The following is a 20,000-nucleotide window of genomic DNA, read 5'->3' as shown; positions in this document are numbered from 1 at the left end:
CCAGGCCCAGGACCAGACAGGACCAGGCCCAGGACCAGGACCAGGACCAGGCCCAGGCCCAGGCCCAGGCCCAGGACCAGGCCCAGGCCCAGGCCCAGGCCCGAGGTCTTCGTAAACACACACACACACGCTTGCAAAGGCTAGCGGTCAACCCGAGTCGAGTGAGCGAGGGAAGAACCCGCTGACCTGCCCTGCTGTCGGCGACGCCCCTTCTCCCGGGGGGCCGCTCGGATGGAGGACCACTGGCCCGCTGTGACACCGGCCTCGCCGGAGGGAGGTCAGGGAGGGAGGGATGTTAACGAGGGACCGGGCGTGGCTAGTGAGGGAAGGAGGCCGGGAGGTCTGGATGTCTGTTGTTCCGGCGCCGGTGTTAGCCTGTGCCCCCCCCCCCCCCCCCCCCCGGAGCTGGGAGGCTGAGTCACAACGCTGTGAGCATGTGTGTGTGTGTGCGTCCGTGGGTGACCGAAATGCAAAAAGGAAGAAAAAATGTGCTCTATTATGACAGGGCAGCACAATCTGGAGTGGTGATCGCTATGACAACAATGTGACTCATCATCGTTTCGGAACGTTACGTCAGGGGTTCAAACGGCGAGATCGAACATCAATATGAACGCTTGGATAATAATCAACCATCATCCAATTCAAATGATCAAGCTACAGTCACAACAAAATACATCACACCACACCATCGGGTACCAAGTTGAGCAATGTGTGAGCCTGGTACTGGAGCTGGCCGAACCTGAAGCACCAGATGGCTTGTTCCATAGAACCATCTGGGAACTGTTCGTTGGAAAGCTGAAAAGGGCAGGAACGTTCAAAAAAATACAGGCAGGTGATTGGATGAACCATCTGTCCATCATCATCATCGTCTTATCACGGGTAAATCAAACCCTTACCGAAGCCAGTTGGACTCGGGAGAAGAGCGAAAACATATTTTCCCGTCGAGAAAATCCCTCAGTGCCGCTGCTCTTCTTCCGATGAAGAAATAGTCTCCGGTTCAGATATAGCTGATGCTATAGCAGCATCTACGCTAAACTCTTTAGGAGCCGCCATCGTTGTTTTAGAACAAAACAGTCCTCCTCGAAGAATGCTGATTGGCTAGATGGTTTTCCGATCTCTCTACAAGCGATCTCTACGGAGAGAGCGTCCGGGCTGATATGCGGAGCTCCACCAGGAAGAGCATCTTATGCTGGGTGTACACTAGACGATAATTGAGCCGATTTTGGGTCCGATCTGCCCCTCCCTGCAATCTCGCGGGCGTTCCAAAATCCGAGGCTGGTCTGAACCGATTATCTGTCCAAATGATCCTGTAGTGTGAGGGATTTACAGACGTAATCTTAATGTTATTGACTGGATCGGAGTCTTAATCGGGGAGACTCCGATCCACATGTTTTTCTACCCAGCAGTTGATAGTAGGCTAACCTTCATACAAGACCAGAGCACAGTAGGCTAACCTTCATACAAGCCCAGAGCACCATAGGCTAACCTTCATACAAGCCCAGAGCACCATAGGCTAACCTTCATACAAGCCCAGAGCACCATAGGCTAACCTTCATACAAGCCCAGAGCACCATAGGCTAACCTTCATACAAGCCCAGAGCACAGTAGGCTAACCTTCATACAAGCCCAGAGCACCATAGGCTAACCATCATACAAGCCCAGAGCACCATAGGCTAACCTTCATACAAGCCCAGAGCACCATAGGCTAACCTTCATACAAGCCCAGAGCACCATAGGCTAACCTTCATACCAGCCCAGCAGATGGAATGTGTCGTGTTGTTGGCTAGAAAGGCTGTCAGACATGTTTTCTGAACGTAGGGAGCGTTTGTTTGAACCTCTCTGATGTGCCAGTAGGGGTGGGGTTTTTACACTTTTGATAATGTTCCATCGGCACCAGCAAGGAAAGCTCAATTGTTACGCACGAATGAGGAGGCGGTCAAATTCAAGCAGGCCCAAATACATTCCATCCAGGTCTGACCACTAGGGCAATGTCCAGAGCAAGCCTGCTGGCTCAGTGAGCGGACAGGACCATTAACACCCCAGCCTCAACCTTAGCTACACACAGTGTCCAGACTAGGGTTGCAAATTTCAAGGAATTTCATTAATTGATAACTGTTAACCTTAACAAACGATAGTCGATTAATTGATAAGAACGTCCGGCGCCAGACTGCGCTTTGCTCGCTTCATTTTTTTGGTGTTCTTCCGCTGTGTCGTTGAAATCCCCCGGCATCCCAATTAGCCTTCACGACATGGCGTGGCGCCCTCATGTGCAGTCAGACCCTAAATCATGATTACATTTCCCGCAACTGTTGATAACGTTCGTTCAAAAAAAAAGAAAAGAGTTCTGTTCAATTAACAAGCAATTAATCGAGTAACCAAATCTTACTCGGGTAAATTCTTATCGGCAATTAATCTATAGTCGATTAACTATTAACATCCCTAGTCCAGACCAAAACAAGACTGTCCTAACCCCCCCCCCCCCCCTCCCATGTGGGAGCTCCCCCGGCAGCACGAGCCAGCGCCCAAACCCAGAGACCCGGAAGCTTCTGCTGAGTGACATCACTACGTCAGAGCGCTATGAAGAAGTGTCTCAAATGTTCACGGCCTGGGAATTCTAGCTAAAACCGGCCCCTGGAGGGGAATTATTTGAGCTTCCATAATAAATTGTGAGGTGATAACCCAGTCTCCCCCTCGCTGTCACGACTCCGCCACGCTGCCTCTGACGCAGGATTGGAGAGTGAACATCTGCCCACCTACAGCGGAGCGAAACACGCCCCTAATCCCCCCCCCACGTGGTGACATGGTGACGCCTGGATTAGAGCCAGGGCAGCCAACCAGGCTATGTGTGTGTGTGTGTGTGTGTGTGTGTGTGTGTGTGTGTGCGCGCATGTGGTGGAGGTGGTGAATAGATGCAGCCCTAGCTGTATGGGCTATATACATACTGTACAAAATGCACATCATTCCTTTTATAATGCATAGACTGATGGAGGCTATAAAAGGCTCAGCCAAGCCCCTGTTCCAACCCCCGGTGATGACAGCTAAGGCTGTTTGGATAATGTGGGGGGACATATCAGTTTAATGGGCTGTAGATGTAGCCCTATGTAAAAGTAATGTATAATCTTTTTATTATAATTTTGGTATTAAAGTGTACACAAACTGCAACTTGAGCACTGCTGAATACTGAATCTGTGTCTCATAGCCTAATCTGTGTCTCAGTCTACACGGTACTGAAATGAACCAACAAAAGTCTAAGCCTTCATTTTATGAGATTTATTAGAGCTATACTTGAGGTACAGACTTACAACTGGATCTTCATCCAGGTCAAATTGAATTCTGAACACAACAGTCCTACTAGAAATCGTGTGAGCAAAACGACCAAACTGTCGGCTCAGCAGGTATGTTAGTCATGAACCACAGGTCCTCCCCCCGGTGGGCCAGAGGCTGTAGCAGAACAGCCTCCCCCCTCCTGGTGGAGATCACAGGCGACCTGCTCCACCCCTGACTCCACCCTGCTGACACGGAGGGGAGGCTGGAGGGACCGGACCATCTGGAGGACGCCAGCTCGTTTGTTTCTCTCTCCCTCGCTTTCTCCGCCTCTTATGTCTGTAATCCATCATCTCTCTCTCCTATCGGGTCTTATCTCGCTCTTTCTCCTGTTCATCTCTCCATCTCTCTCTCTCTCTCTCTACTGCAATGTCAGGATATCCCGGTCTGACACATCAAACACTTGTTCTAATCGCCACATTATAAAGCCTCATTGTAAAGCGCCATTGTGAACAGCTGTTTATTCACCGCAAGACTCAAGTCTCGGCCTACTCTTGAAATTCTTATCGGTGTTTCTTTTCCTTGAACCTTGGTCCCATTGAGACGATAACATTCATGGACCGGAGAGGTTGGCTTAGAGGAGGGCGCCTTTCTCCCAACTTCTTCCACTCGTCCGCTACGTTCACCTTCTCTGGTATTTCAGATGGGAGCGTGAGAATGTGGTGTTGTTGAGGCATACCTATCTAAGAAATAACACCATCTAAATCAGTCTAATAATAATGTCTTGGGCCAGGGGAAAGTCTGTGAGCCAAGTCTGGATTAAAAAAAAAAAAGTCCCTTAAGAAAGGCCTAGGCTACACCCAATCTAATCTATCTTTGCTCAGGCGAAATTAGGCTTAAGAAAAGGTGACACGGGTGCCTATATGTCACAGATCAGTGCTTCTGTTATGGCTGTGTCAGATCAGTCAAATGTTGTGAAACTTACCCTAGCTATGAGAACAGGCATACGCACTGCATTCACTAGGTTATTGACCAACTATCACAGCCATTAGTCATAAATGCTAGATAATATTCTCACAGTGAACTTAATTGCTGCACAGCTTATCAAAAGTTACAATGGTACTAGCCTAGGCAATTTCTTCCCCAAATCTGGCGAAGAGAAGTCAAATTATGATCAGCTGTCTCGGTGTCAAGTGTAGAGTTATGTCACTCACCATATATTAATATATTATCAATCCCCATTATTACTGAATTACTCCATCGTCATTAAATATATCCTATGATAGATGACAACTTATTCTAGACACCATCTTGCTCTGGGGGAATTGATCTCAATGAGCAGACTGATTTGATTTGTCAGTGAGCGCTTCTTAAAAATGTATTTTGCCGTGTGATCGCCAAACTTAAGTCATTAGAGATCACAAGATACGTCAACTTGAATTGGGGGGGAAAACACCAAGCAACGCACTTAGCTAGTCAACTTTAAACTTGGACGGTAGACGGTAACCTCCTCGGTAGCGCCCTGGCCCTCCTGTCCCTGGCCCTCCTGTCCCTGGCCCTCCTGTGGCCCTCCTGTCCCTGGCCCTCCTGTCCCTGGCCCTCCTGTCCCTGGCCCTCCTGTGCCTGGCCCTCCCGTCCCTGGCCCTCCCGTCCCTGGCCCTCCTGTGCCTGGCCCTCCTGTCCCTGGCCCTCCTGTCCCTGGCCCTCCTGTCCCTGGCCCTCCTGTCCCTGGCCCTCCCGTCCCTGGCCCTCCCGTCCCTGGCCCTCCCGTCCCTGGCCCTCCCGTCCCTGGCCCTCCTGTCCCTGGCCCTCCTGTGCCTGGCCCTCCTGTCCCTGGCCCTCCTGACCGCACTGCGGTCCCCGTCAGAGCATGATGAGCATGGCCGGTAACTAGCTGGCTCATTAGATATCTCTCACCATCACGTTGCAATATTATTAATAGCAAGCTCGTCTGTGTCTTGCAACACATCCTAATGTAAATGTCAAGGGCATGAGTCATGGCTGAATACTTAACGTGTCTGTCAAGTGCTACTTCTGAGGGACTGACTAAGCTTGCTCCCTGCTAAAGACCAAACCAGCCATGCTTGCCTTTAGCTTAGCTCGCTAGTGACCTAGCCGCTAGCCAGGAGAAGCCTAGCTGAGTACAGCAAGCATCGCAGATTTACAGTTGGCCCCCGGCCCGGGGCAGGCAGACCATCAAAACTATTAACTGGGGGGTTTAATGTGTACAGTAACATCGTTTGCCCCCGTCTTACCTTCTTCATCCGGGGGGCCTCGGCGACGGTACCGTCACGGTTCACAAACGCTTCTCCGCCGTTTTGTTGCGGGTCTGTCCGCTTCATCGCGGACGCCTGCGGCATCTTCACGGGGTTGCGGGTGAGAAACCCGGGGCTCTGCTCAACGGGCTCCGCGGCCGGGCTGGTGTTTGGTTCGTTCTTGACTAGACCCTTGTCCTCAGAGCTGGGTGTCAGAGGGGATTCAGGTGCTACGTCTTTGCTGGGCACGTCTTTTAATTCGACCTCGGCCATTTTCGCTGCCACAACCTGGACTGACATCGCTGCAATTTCACAAGTCCTTTTTCCCAACACGGATAATGAGGCGACCGGATGTGAGTGGAGTACTGCTGAGAAAACTAGGTGTTGTGGTACTTGTAGTGTCACCGGATTCATCCACTCTTGTATAGAATAAATAAAACTCTCCTGGATATAATGAGGGTGTTATTACTTGATGTTGATACGATTCACATGGGATGGACCAAACAATATATAATGACAAGTAATTATATTGCTAAAATAACTCGTATATGGATAACAAATGACTACAGTTCCCAGGATGCACTGCATTCTGTGAAATGCATTATAGGAAATGCTGTTCACATTAAACGAGGACAACGCTGTAATACCAAACATAAGCACGATTTATGCCAGAACATTTCTGATATTTTCCCAATAAACACTTGTATGAATGTTACATTACATCATAGTTATCAGTTATACCCAGTCTATCTCACAGAAGCATATAGAAAGTGTATGATCGTAAATGCACTGGGAAAAGCTGCTGAACTGAAACTGAGGCATATCATGCCATCTGGTGGCTCAGTGTGGTCATCCAAATAACGTAGGGACACAACACGCACAAGGAATTACTCAATAATGTGTTTATTTGCATGCCAAATTCGGGGGGCAACACTATAAAATGTCAACGGTTTTTTCGCAGTCTAAAGAAAGGCTAATACAGGCCATATCAGGAAAAAAAAAGGCTTCTCACTGGTTCTGTCAAGATTTGTGGCATGCCATGCACACATATCTAGTACAGTTGCGTGACAGGTTTCTGTTTGTCAATGCCAAATGGGAATAATTCCCTTCCCGATTGCAAGTAACCAAAAGCCATGCATTCTTATGCACTGCAGCTTGTAGGCTACAGGAAGAGCAAAGAAAAATTTGGGGGAAAAGAAACATCTCAAGCATGGACCTGCAATATTCAGGCTTTGACAGACAATTCAAAAGGAAAACAAATGTACACTCATACATTCAAGCCAAAAAGGTTCAACCCTCCTCAATCCATCAGAAAATATCTGAGGTAAATTATGTCACACATACATTCTCACAATACTTAGAAAATTGGATTCATGTTAAAATACAGTACAGTCATTTCAAAGCATATTTCTAAAAATGTCATTGGCGACAACTGACTTCCAAATCACGCTACAAATTGAGAGAATGTCCACAAATGTGTGGTGCTATTTCAATACAAAGGAAAGTGAAGACAAAATGTCAATGAACTACTATAGTTTAACTCTGAAACACACATCATGCACAGCATCCGCAGGGACGTGGTCCACGATGAACCTGAGCCGCAGGACAGTTCACTCACACCAAGCTCAACGCCTGGCTTTCAACTGTGGTGCTCCACACACGTACGTACGTGAAGAGATCACATTCAGATTTCTGCAAATGTTACAGAGGTCAACAGTTCCATGTGAAGGTGAAACGTTCAAGAGAAGACAAGAGGTCCTCCTCAGTCTCCAAATATCCACAGGATGTTAACCCCCGACAGACCCAGGTTTACCCTCCTGTAAGACGGCAAAAACACATGAAAACGTTGAAAAGTTGAATTCCGTATAAAAAAAAGAAGTTATTTGACTCCCTATTTAAATTTTCTAAATGTCATCATATTGATGCAAAAGGACTGTGAACATGTCTGATCGCACTCATATCAGAAGACTCCCTCTAGTGGTGTAAAAATGAAACGTTAGGACAGCCTAGGAGGAGTCTCACTTACCCCAGCATCCCGGCCTCCTTGGTCTTGATGACGAAGAGGAACATGAGAACAGTGTGGAACAGATTGTTTCTGCCCTGTAGGAGGGAATGAGCAGGATTTAGAACGAGAGACATCCCATATAGACATACTGTACTAGCTCACGAGTTGCACGGCTAGCTCAGTCGCTAGAGCATATGACATCTCGGGGTCATGGGTTCGAGCCCCACGGTGGCCACATATCATGGTACCCATATCATGTACATATGACAAATAAGTGCATAATCAAAATCAGGAACGAACCAAACAGTTAAAAATGAGGAGGCATCAGATACAAAAATATGGTTTTTATTACATAGTGAAACCATGGCCAATAAATCACATTAAGACAATCCTGGTCTAAAGCATGACGATGGGCCGGTTTCTCAGCCTACCAATGGAGCATCTCAAGTGTTTTTTAGTCAAAAGTCTAGGGTTCATGTGTGTGTGTGAGACTGGTCCATATTTGAATCATGGAGGTGGGTCAGGTCATCCTCACCTTGGGCAGACTGTAGACATGGCCCTGGTAGATGAGCTGGTAGTGAGGAGGGTTGGCACTGCTCTGGTGGACGCCGAACAGGTTCTCATTCGTCACATCTGTGTTGGAAAACCATTAAAAGGATAGTGTGTTAAAAGGAGAGAAGGTCTGTGTGTGTGTCTGTGTGTGTGTGTGTGTGTGTAGAGTGGTGAGGTCTGATGTCAATTTGTAAGTAAGCATTTCCATATTGGTGTGTAATCCAAAATGCATTTTTATAGCTAGCCCAGGAAAAATGGCGACATGTCATAAAGACATCCGACTCATGTAGTCCAGTTTCAAAAATGTTTAACACCATCTCTACAGCAAAAAGGTTTAAAAAGCACGCAAATCTAAAAGTGATGAGCTCTAGGTACTGGACAAAAACAAGTAAAAAGGAATACAGAATCTGCACGCTAGATATGCTCCCATGAACATTTATACTGGGAATAAATGTGAGGTGGAACTAAATGTTCATGGGAGCATCTAGTGTGTGGATTCTTTCTTCCTAACATATCACTACAATCACAAACACTCAGAACCAACTAGACTTCAAAATTCACAAAACTCATCTTCAATTGTGTATTTAACCTTTTAGAAAAAAACACTCTATTCTTGGAGTCTCTGTTAACACAGACCTTGGGTGCGTTAAGTAGCTGAGCGCTCACTCTTAGAATGCTCACTTTGAGCGCTGAACGGTTTTTAAAACCACTTAACGGTCTGCTCTAACCGAGCGCTGAGTTGCTAGGAGACGAGAACTTTTCACACGTTGTCAATCATGTGTGATTAGCGAGCAGCGTCCCAACGATTCCCAAGCCAAAATGTGCCCCTTGTTTTTTTTTTGCTCAGGTGATGATGATGACGTGGTGTTCTGAGCAGATCAGTCTGAGCGTAACTGAGCAACCCGTTAAGTGAATTCTGATCACGGTTCGCTCACTGAGCGCTCAGATACTTAACGCACCCATTATTTTTGGCATTTTTTGGCAAATCCCATTCATTTTTCCCATAGGGATGTTGGACTACACACCAATATGGTGGCAATGTAAACTTAAGGCCTACAAAATGACGACATCACCTCACACACGGTCACATGGTCTCACCAGGTTTGTCTGGAGCGTGTGTGAAGTGCTGGGAAGTGAAGGTTTTCCCGTCAGGGTATTTTGGGTGGGGAGGTAGTCTGGTGTCCAGGTACGTACACAGCACATGCATAAGGATCTAAAGGTCAAAAACAACAACAGTTCAACACTCTATCATATTATATTACAATATGAATTAAATGCAAGTCTGTCAGAGACAGATTTTAAAAAGTGACTATGGCTTATGTTTCTGTCTAGCTTTGATTTTATTAAACACACAGCAAAAACATTGACCGAAACCTTAGAATCACAACCTTTCGATTAGAGCGCTGGCAAATATTAGATTTTTAAAATTAGGTTAATTAGACAAAATGAAACCTTGTCACTGTAGTTTAGTGTGCTTTCACAACATTTGTGACGACACAAACATATTTTGTATTTGTAGATCTATTTACAAGCTGATACTGACCAAACTATTGATGGCATATAAATGTAGCTGTGAAATGAAAATGTCAAACACTTAGAGTGTTTATTAATTAAGTTGATGAAATCTATAAATATCAGACTGCACCAAAATCTGAATTCAGCACGGACAAGAGGCTCTTCTCATGGACAATGTCCATCGACACGTTTAGGGTTAATCTTTGCCTGGGAAATCTTATCTAAACTACAGTAGGACAGTCTGTATTGATCCGTCATTGGTCTACAGGTGCATCTCAGAAAATTTGAATAATGTGAAAGTTCATTATTTTCCCGTAATTTAATTCATAAAGTGAAACTTTCATATATTGTAGATTCATTACACATGTAGTGAAATATTTCAAGGCTGATTGCCTCCATGCCACGCTCCACGTTGATGCAGTAATTTGTGCAAAAGGAGCCCCGACCAAGTATTGAGTGTATAAATGAACATACTGTACAATCATAAAGATTAAAACAAAAAAAGCTTGAAATATGTCACTTTCTGTAATGGATCTAGAATACACGAAAGTTTCCCTTTTTTAATTAAATTAAGGAAAATAATGAAAAATGTTTTGGGATGCACCAGTAATGATGGGCATGTTTTTAGTCATATTTACTTACAGCGCAGTCCGTAGGGAGGTCTGTGTCCCACTTCCTGCTTTTCAAATCTCCGCCCCCGTTCCATCGGAAAGAACTCATGCAGCCGCTGTGGGCCAGCTCTGACAGGAACAAGGCACACGCAACATCTGGGTTCTGATGTACACACTAGCAAGCCACACTGCAATGTATACTACCCACTACACAACGTATCCCATGTACTTACAGTCTGTAAGACTAGCCTAGTGAACCATGGTCACCCCTCACCTTTAATTCTCTCAACCAGGTACTCTTGGTTAGGTGTGACGTCCAAGTACTGCACAATGGCATTCATGGTGGGGATCTGGCACGCTTTCACAACTGCAGCTTGTTTTAGGCTGCTTATACTGGCCTCTGTAGGTAGGGGGATGAGGGAAGGAGAAAAAGGAAGAGAGGAGAGGAAGGGAGAGAAACTAGCACTCTTAGTTTAGTGGGAGCAGGACTACATTTCCCATCGTCCCCTGTCTCCCTCCACACATGAGCAGCATGTCCCTTGGTGCTAGCTAACCTCCTATCTGTAGTTCCGGACAGCCCATCCTCCTCAGCTGGCTGTTGACGGAGTCCATCTCCTTGACCAGGGGAACCAGGATGGTGTCGTTGATCCACTGCAGCGAGGACGGACAATTCCGTCAGTTACTAGCTTGCGATAACTGATAAAAACGCAAACGCTGTCGGCCCTCCGCGTCAACAGATCATCCGAGAGGTTAAATCATCACACTCACGTTTCGCAGCTTGGCGGTCCAGCTGTCTATGCTCTCGACCACCAGCCGACTGGTAGTGATTCTGGCCCACACCTGGAAAACACAGCAGGAAGACAGCGTTCAGAGGACAGGGGCGGGGGAATCGGGAGAGGCTACCGTTGCTCTGGGAGGGTCCGGTCAGACGGACCGATAGAACGGACAGCGCCGGCCGTGCCCACCTCTTCGGCGGCCTGTTTGGAGCCCAGGTCAGTCTCGTCCTTGAGGGCCGAGGGGGCCTGGGAGCGGCAGGCGGGCTGGTACTGGAACTTCCTCAGGCTCTGGGCGTAGTCCCCCACCGAGCGGTTGTAGTTCCAGAACGTGGGACTGTGGGACGGAGACGCAGACTCGGGGCTCCCTGGACAAGACAGAGACATGACGGTCAATGGAAACAATAGAGAAAGGTTTCCCTGGACAAGACAGAGACATGACGGTCAATGAGAAGAGAAAGGTTTCCCTGGACAAGACAGAGAGACAAGACGGTCAATGGAAACAATAGGTTTCCCTGGACAAGACAGAGACATGACGGTCAATGGAAACAATAGAGAAAGGTTTCCCTGGGCGTTTCCATAGGACTGCCCAGAATAACACAAACTGGAGCACACAGGTATTCTGCACGTTTTAATGGTGACTGACATTTCGACTTTCGTCTTCCTCAGAGTCAACACAGAACAAAGGGAAGGGGAGGTATTTACAAGTATATACAAATTCAAGAACTGGACATTGTCCACCACAGAAAATACCAACAGAGATCAACTAGAGGTCAATGGAAACACTTTATTATGAGGGGCCACCAAAATAACCTACAGACCCAAGTGTTGATTTCCAATTCACAGTGAGGGTTATGTTAACTTAGTGGATACTACTGAATAGTTAGTTATATGTTTGTCGAAAGCTATGGAGAGGTTAGTCTCTCTCCAGACTCAAATATTACGTTGAATCGCTGCGCTCTGCATACTACATAAGTCGAAAGTCGTTACTGATAGGATTTGAGCACCAGATTTTTGCATGAAGTGTCCCAGACCCATAGAGAGATCTGCGGCATGCAGTAACGTAGTTAGCGTAGCTAACGTAGTGGATCAGAAAGACTATGGAGAGGTTAAATATGTTGGTGACAAGCACGATACAAATTAGCTGATTTTATAACACGACATTCGTACCTAGCCGAGAACAGAAATCACATTGGTACCTAGCTGGGAACAGAGAACACATTGGTACCGAGCTGGGAACAGAGAACACATTGGTACCTAGCTGGGAACAGAGAACGCATTGGTACCTAGGTGGGAACAGAGAACACATTGGTACCTAGCTGGGAACAGAGAACACATTGGTACCTAGCTGGGAACAGAGAACACATTGGTACCTAGGTGGGAACAGAGAACACATTGGTACCTAGGTGGGAACAGAGAACACATTGGTACCTAGGTGGGAACAGAGAACACATTGGTACCTAGGTGGGAACAGAGAACACATTGGTACCTAGCTGGGAACAGAGAACGCATTGGTACCTAGGTGGGAACAGAGAACACATTGGTACCTAGGTGGCTGCGGTGGCTCTTCTCCTCCTCAGAGCGGAGGAACCTCTCCAGGGTCTTCAGATCCTCCATGTAGTCCTCCTTGCCCCCGGGGGAGTTGAAGACCGAGGGCGAGGTCCGGTAGCGAGCCCTCAGGCTGGTGCCCTCCACTGGCCCGATGCTGCTGGGGTAGGGGGCGGCGCCGGGGGAGGGGCTGTAGTTCAACACCTGGCAGGAGCGAGGCACAGTACACGCATGTCAACTGAAGCTGGAGATCAATTCTCTCTCTCTCTCTCTCTCTCTAATTTTTTTGGGGGGTCAACCACAGACATCTTTAGCAGGCACTGCAGCAGCCAGAAAAAAATGGAATCATACAGGCCTAGTCTATAGTCTGGCGCAAACTCAAGCTCGGTGGATTTGGGCCTACTGGGCCACAGGCCTACATGAAAAAGACTAAATTATATCCTAATAAAATATCATCAAGAATAACTTATGCCGATTAACTTATTACTACTTAGTTAGAATAATCAGCTTAATTTAGAGATGTAGGCAAGGCCTGAGGAAAAAAGAAGGCCAAATGGAGCTGCAGATTGGGAGATCTGTGGCGTCAGAGGGCAGGCCAGGCTGCGTGACACACTCACGTTATTTTGTGTGTTTTCTTTATCTAGCCTACGCTGTGAGCTGTAAGCAGTGTTGGTAGGCTGTCCTACGCTGTGAGCTGTAAGCAGTGTTGGTAGGCTGTCCTACGCTGTGGGCTGTAAGCAGTGTTGGTAGGCTGTCCTACGCTGTGGGCTGTAAGCAGTGTTGGTAGGCTGTCCTACGCTGTGAGCTGTAAGCATGTTGGTAGGCTGTCCTACGCTGTGAGCTGTAAGCATGTTGGTAGGCTGTCCTACGCTGTGAGCTGTAAGCAGTGTTGGTAGGCTGTCCTACGCTGTGAGCTGTAAGCAGTGTTGGTAGGCTGTCCTACGCTGTGAGCTGTGAGCAGTGTTGGTAGGCTGTCCTACGCTGTGGGTTGTAAGCAGTGTTGGTAGGCTGTCCTACGCTGTGAGCTGTAAGCAGTGTTGGTAGGCTGTCCTACGCTGTGAGCTGTAAGCAGTGTTGGTAGGCTGTCCTACGCTGTGGGCTGTAAGCATGTTGGTAGGCTGTCCTACGCTGTGGGCTGTAAGCATGTTGGTAGGCTGTCCTACGCTGTGAGCTGTAAGCAGTGTTGGTAGGCTGTCCTACGCTGTGGGCTGTAAGCATGTTGGTAGGCTGTCCTACGCTGTGGGCTGTAAGCATGTTGGTAGGCTGTCCTACGCTGTGAGCTGTAAGCAGTGTTGGTAGGCTGTCTTACGCTGTGAGCTGTAAGCAGTGTTGGTAGGCTGCCCTACGCTGTGAGCTGTAAGCAGTGTTGGTAGGCTGTCCTACGCTGTGAGCTGTAAGCAGTGTTGGTAGGCTGCCCTACGCTGTGAGCTGTAATCAGTGTTGGTAGGCTGTCCGTCTCAGCTGGCTAGACGGAGATGCAGTGCGCACTTGCTACACTGTCCTTTTGCTTTGCACAAAAATGTACAGTAGAGGCTAAACTTAAAATGTGATGCTGGCAATATTTCACACCTTGATAAAGGTACCTATTGTGCAAATGTGAAAAAATTGGTGTTTTGAAACCAAACACTTCATTTCTTTGTTTCCCCGGCACAAAGAGGGAATAAAAAAAAAAAACATTGCCCATCGGCCAGATTGTTTTTTTAAACATCGGCATCGGCTCAGAATTTTGCAATCGGTGGTTCCCTACACCCAATCATCAATTGAATTGACCACAGATAGAAACATCTCAAGCAGTATCAGTGGAAACAAAATGCACCTCAGCTCAGTTTTGGGTGTCATATCAAAGGGTGTGCACACTTATGTGTACATATCAAATTTTACATTTAGATTTGTAATAAATTAGCACAAATGTCTAAAAACCTGTTTTCACGTTGTCATTATGGACTATTTTGTGTATAATTTTGAGGAGGAGGAGGAGGAGGTGAAAGGGGTGTGCAGACTTTCTGTCTTAACTGTACATGAAAAAAATATCCCGCTTGCGTTAGAGAAAAGTAAACAACAGTTTCAGCGTTGCCATGTAGCAATTTCCTTTCGCCTGTAATTTGCTTCACATTCGGGTTTAATGTCACATTCGACAGGGTTTCCACTCTGTGAATGGTGCACGCGTACTGGTTGCCGTAGCAGCAGGCAACTCTCGAAGCGCTTCCCACTCAGCTCGAAATCACCGATCCGCGAGTGACTTCTCGGCCAACTGGGGTACAAGCATTTCAGATGATGCCAGCTACACTGTATCAGATGCTGGTATGACCCTGGACATGCACTTCTCTGACCGTTACCTTCCCGAAGGCCAGGGAGGGGGAGAAGGCTCCTCCAGCACTGCCAGGGGTAGAGGGGCTGGTCAGGGGAGGGGTGTAGCCTGGAACACAGCTGGGGGAGAACTTGGGGCTGGCGCTGGCAGGTCGGGAGGGGCTGAAACTGAGCACGCTCTGCCCCTGGAGGGGGGACGACTGGGGGGGGGCCGGGGTCTCCTTCTTCTCCGGCTTCTGAGGAGGGGAGGCCTGGACAGCTGGGACCAAACAAGCCAGAGAATAGATTCAGACAATATTCGGAATATTGGTTAACATCTTTTTGTAGCTGCTATCGCAGAGACACTTTGATACGTTTAGAGCTCCAGGCCAGTGAGCTCTCACCTGAGTTCCTAAGGCCCAAGAGGCGATGCTGGTCCGGGGTGACGGCGATGGTGCAGGGAGCCATGGTGTACTTGAAGTACTTCCAGAAGTCAAACAGAGCGTTGAGACTGAAGAGAGATGCCAGAGCCAGCTCTGAGAGAGATGAGAAAGAAAGAGAAAAAATCAGACCTAGCCAAGCTATATTCAGTGATCCAAACAGCGGAGCGACACCTCTTCTTACAGTCATGTCTTGTCCTAAATGCCCTGTAAATCTCTTATTCTGATTAACCACATGACAGGAGCACTCACCAATATACCAGATGGGCCAGTAAGTGATGTTGTAGTAGCGGCTCAACAGTTCCCCTGACCTGTAAGGGAAGAGTCAGATCCATTTAAAATGACCACGGATGTTTAACAAGATATGTTTTGCAGGTTCCTTGACGTACATTTCAGTGTAGATCATGCCAGCCAGCGACACGTTGAGGACAGCCCAGGCGAGCACCACCTGTCGTGCCTGCTCCTCCCTCCTCATCCTCATCGTCCGGTCTATGAGAGTAGACATGCCCTCTTTCGGTGGGGTCAGCATGGACACACCACGATGATCTCACCTACAACAGCGTGGTCAGAGAGATCACAGAAAACAGTCAACGATCACATAGAAAACCGTAACATACCACTTTGACGGCCACAACCGCATGCACCTCTTTCGGCGGTATCTGTCAAGCAAGCTAACGTTAGCTTGGTGCTAACTAAGCTACTAGATCACGTTAGCTGGCCATGGTCGTTAGCAAGCTAACTAGCAAGTACTTAGCAAGCTAGCTAGCGTAGTGTTACTCTAGAATGCGACACTTTCACACGTTGATCTTGCAATATTGTACACATAAATCAGTGGTAAAATCAAATTCTTCTACATTGTGTACAAACCGTTAGCTAGCTCACTTGCGACAGCGCTGTAACATTTGTATTTCACCCGGATGTCGTTGTTGTACTACAACTTGTAGTTCGATGTACTTCCGAGTGCTGAGGTGATGACGTCAATTTGTAGGCTTTACTTGCCGCCATTGTTGAGTGTAGTCTAAAATCCCTAGAGGAAAAATGAACAGGATTTGGGAAAAAGGCTGAAAATAAGGTCTGTGTTTAACCCAGAGTTTAACCCAGCGTACGTTTTGTTCTTAAAGTTAAAATACATCATTGATCTGCAGTTGATATTGTTGAGATATGCTAACCATTTTTGAAACTGTACTACAAGATTTGATTTTTTTTTTTGTCGATCAGGAGGTGGCCAGTCAAGATTTGTGAGGGCAGTGTAGTCAGAAACCCCTTCCTCTCCAAGGCCAGGGAGGGGTTCCTGACTTGTGCAGCTGGAGAGAAAATTGTGCATTTGTTATATCCTGTCTGTGAATGCATCTGAATGTCTTGTTAGAAAAAATTGAGATGGACACCATCGCTTCTATAGCCAATCAAAAGAATGTATTTTGTACCATAGAGGCGTATTATGTTGCATATGATTATCAAGTCCCTGCTTTTGTGTGTGGCTGTAAGCCAGCGCACCATAGATAGCGTTTGTCGGGTTGTCACTCCCTCCTTCCCTCCCTCCCTCCCTCCCTCCCTCCCTCATTCCCTCCGTCCCATTGTTGACCTGCATTTCTATGTTGCCACCACAAGAGGCAGTAGTCCCAGCACACCAAAATAAATACACTATGACATCCCACACCTCCAAGTTCCCCAGTAGTGTAGTGTGTAAAGAAGTGGGTAAAATGTCCGACTCTCATGTGTGAGATCAGGGGTTCAAGACCCTGGTGGGGAAGATTTTGGGAAACAATACCCATACCCTCTGCTAGCCTGTGGGTTTATTCCTACGTTTACTTTCGGCCTTTCCATCCCTCTCCCTCCCTCCTTTTCCCCTTTTTTGGAAGTACGGGAGAGATTCCATAGGAACAAAAACACTGACATCCCATACTTTCAAGTTCTTTGGTAGTGGAGGGGTTAAAGCGTCCGACTCCCATGCGGGAGATCAGGGGTTCAGGACCCCTGTTGAGGATGAAGCTGTTTGATTTCCTAACTTCAGCCACAACCTTTCTTCCTCTCCTCTCTGCCCCCTTTTTTCAGACGGAGGGGAGAGATCCCATGGGAACAAAAAGTTTATTTTTCCTTTTTAAGGAAATGTACAGTCTGTTTTGCAGATGAATTAACTGTCAAACTGATTGCAGAAACTGGGTGGCCAATTAAGTGACCGATTACCCATTGATATACTAGACTTGTGCTTACTGTTATGTTTCTCTGTGTATGCAACTCTGTGTTTTGTTTTCTGCTCCTCCTGTTCTCGCTCCCACTCCCAGATTCCTGAGTGGATCCAGTTATAATTCAAAGCATTTTAATAAATATGAGCATTGTGATTTGTCATTTGTGTTTGTCACTGGATGTTATAGAAGTTATGTAAAGATGTGATTACCTAGTGGTGCTATGTCAGTTATTGAATTTATGTGCAGTAATTGAACATTTGAAATACTCCTGTTTTGAAATTATACCTACAGGTGTCTCAGTAATTACCCATTATATATTAGGCTATACTTTGCATGTATTTACCAGGTAAATGTTTAGTAATTGGAGAACTATGAAAGGAAGGATTACCCCAAAAAATTCTGAGTAAGTTAATTAAGCAATAGAAATCCTTAAGCCTAGGGCCAATGGGCCTAGGATATAGACAATAAACTACCGGTGGAATGGTGAGGGAGCAATAGCGGGAGCATTTCGGATTACTAGCGGACCGCTGTCCCTGACGCGTATAATCCACCAGAGGTCCACTAGCCATTCGATGTGCAAATGACCAGGAACCCGCCGGAGGTCCGGAGCTCGTCCATCAGGGACCCGCTGTAGGTCCGCTAGCCTTGTGTTATCTGGGTTTATCCCTTGTCCAGAAACAGAAGTTGAACCAATTGCAGCAAAATAGCTAATGTTACAGGAATCATCAGTGTAACGTCTTTTGCCACTGACCGCTACCATAATGTTATGGAAGCTGCTGCTAGTTGTTGTGAGCTCATGAGCTAATTGGCTATCCCGCTCTTATTGTGCTGGATTAGCATTGGAAGCATTGGAACTGATGTGTCCAGGCGACCAGACATATCTCAATTTATCAGACATTATTTCATGTAATTTCAATTCACAGCTATTTCAGTGGCGTGACTAGCTTCCATCCTACCAGTCCTGAACAGAAACAAGCCAGCCACGCACATAAGCCAGGCTCGACCTGGCCTGGTTCACATGATAAATTTATCCCTTGAATTCAAGATAAATTAAATATTCCAATAATACAGAAATGTGTTATGTATATGCATGTTTTGATGATTAAGTCTATATGGCAACATGACTACAACAATTTCCGTGGTAAAATGTTTGTAAGGTACCGATTTAAGAACTTGAGTGGAATTAAAAATAGTGTCAATACTGTTATAATTATTAATCAGTTAATTAATTTACACCATGAGGCTAACCCAATCACCCCCTGTGAAACCCCAATTAATCCATAGGATTTATATGATCAGATTATAATAAGGCTGTGGAAACATCAACAGCAGAGAGGGCTGGAGGTTATTAGACCTCCCACATGGCAAATGAACAACCACAAGAAAGCAGGGAGGAAGGTTGCAAAGATATTTATTTAACATCATATATTCACCATTCATTCAGCACCAGAGTGAACAGCCTAGTTGCAGTAGACTGATAAATTAGACAAAATCAATCAATTCAAAAGATAAAATAAAAATAATTTCTTTCATTAGATGAGTACACAGAATACCTCACATGCTTATCCGTGTCCTTTGAGACCACTGTCTTGGGAGTGTTATAAACACTGTTATAAACATCACATAAAAATGTAGTGAGAAAACAAAGCTATGATTCACGGACATCATGATCTATATGACATTTTTGTGCCCACCGTTATAGAAGCATTTGACTCAGCAACTAAGATTTAGACAGAACAAAAATAAAAAATAAAACAGAACAGGAAAAACGTTTTAACAGCTTAAAAAAGGTAATAAATATATTTCAGGAGGCACAGAGAAGGCTGAATTAATGATGAGGCGACAGGGATTTTTCAGACGCATAACCTGTTACCTCTAAACCACAGTCATCACTGCTAGCTGGATCAATGAGTCTCTCCAATCCTCCTCCTCCTCCCCCCCCTCCTCCTCCACCATCCTCCTCCTCCTCCTCCTCCTCTTCTTCCTCCTCCTCCTCCCCCTCCTCATCCTGCCTAGCCCCCCTGTCAGTTTTAGGGCCCTTGCAGATCTTGAGGTGGCGTGTGAGGTGGTACTTGGTAAGGAAGGCCTTGTGGCACTTCTCACAGACGTAGTCCCGCCTCCCCTCGTGGGAGTTCATGTGTTTCTTCAAGTGGTTGCTCTTCAGGAAGTGTTTGTCACATTTAGGGCACTGGATCTGACGGTCCCTGCAGGGCGGGAGGAGCGGAGCGAGGGGCGAGCGGAGTGATGGACGAGAGAAAAGAGGGGAAGGTGATGGAGAGAAGAACAGGGGGGAGAGTCAGTCACAAGGTGCATAAAACCATCCCGTCGTTTCAACGTGTCATACCTTTTTAATCTCGTTTTCATCATGTAGTTGTATCTATATGAATGTAATTTCTTTTACATACTCACTTTTAATTTTAACTTACTAACTCTTCTCTTACTTTCTATTCTCTTTTACCATATATGATTTTTCGTATTTTATTCTCTTATTTTTTTAAATCTATTTTTATGTTTTTTTTTTGTGTTAAGCACTGTGTGCTACATTTATTTGTATGATCAGTGCTA

At 46.4% G+C, this 20,000-nt stretch overlaps 2 protein-coding genes across 2 annotated transcripts in view; both read right to left on the bottom strand.

Moving 5' to 3' along the window:
- Positions 1-6,482: 6,482 nt before the first annotated feature.
- tmem209 (transmembrane protein 209) lies at positions 6,483-16,137 on the bottom strand. The gene is made up of 15 exons (XM_084447978.1): positions 16,117-16,137; positions 15,639-15,795; positions 15,502-15,560; positions 15,214-15,345; positions 14,860-15,089; positions 12,523-12,727; positions 11,168-11,343; positions 10,971-11,042; positions 10,757-10,853; positions 10,477-10,602; positions 10,234-10,331; positions 9,175-9,289; positions 8,060-8,157; positions 7,546-7,619; positions 6,483-7,336 (listed from the first exon to the last, which is right to left on the bottom strand). Exons 2-15 carry the CDS (start codon positions 15,776-15,778, stop codon positions 7,282-7,284), a joined length of 1,677 nt encoding a protein of 558 aa, XP_084304104.1. The 5' UTR covers positions 15,779-15,795; positions 16,117-16,137; the 3' UTR covers positions 6,483-7,281.
- Positions 16,138-18,907: 2,770 nt separating this feature from the next.
- The window catches only part of prdm4 (PR domain containing 4), a 7,301-nt gene continuing 6,208 nt past the window's right edge, over positions 18,908-20,000 (bottom strand). The window contains exon 11 of the mRNA XM_084447973.1: positions 18,908-19,639. Within this exon, the coding sequence (XP_084304099.1) occupies positions 19,264-19,639 (376 nt within the window). The 3' untranslated portion in view covers positions 18,908-19,263. The remainder of the gene's footprint in view (positions 19,640-20,000) is intronic.

This window comes from Borostomias antarcticus (assembly GCF_949987555.1).
Source record: "Borostomias antarcticus genome assembly, chromosome: 13".
In the NCBI taxonomy this organism is placed as follows: domain Eukaryota; kingdom Metazoa; phylum Chordata; class Actinopteri; order Stomiiformes; family Stomiidae; genus Borostomias; species Borostomias antarcticus.
Note: the sequence above shows the minus strand (reverse complement) of the source record. Positions and strands in the feature narration are given on the sequence as shown.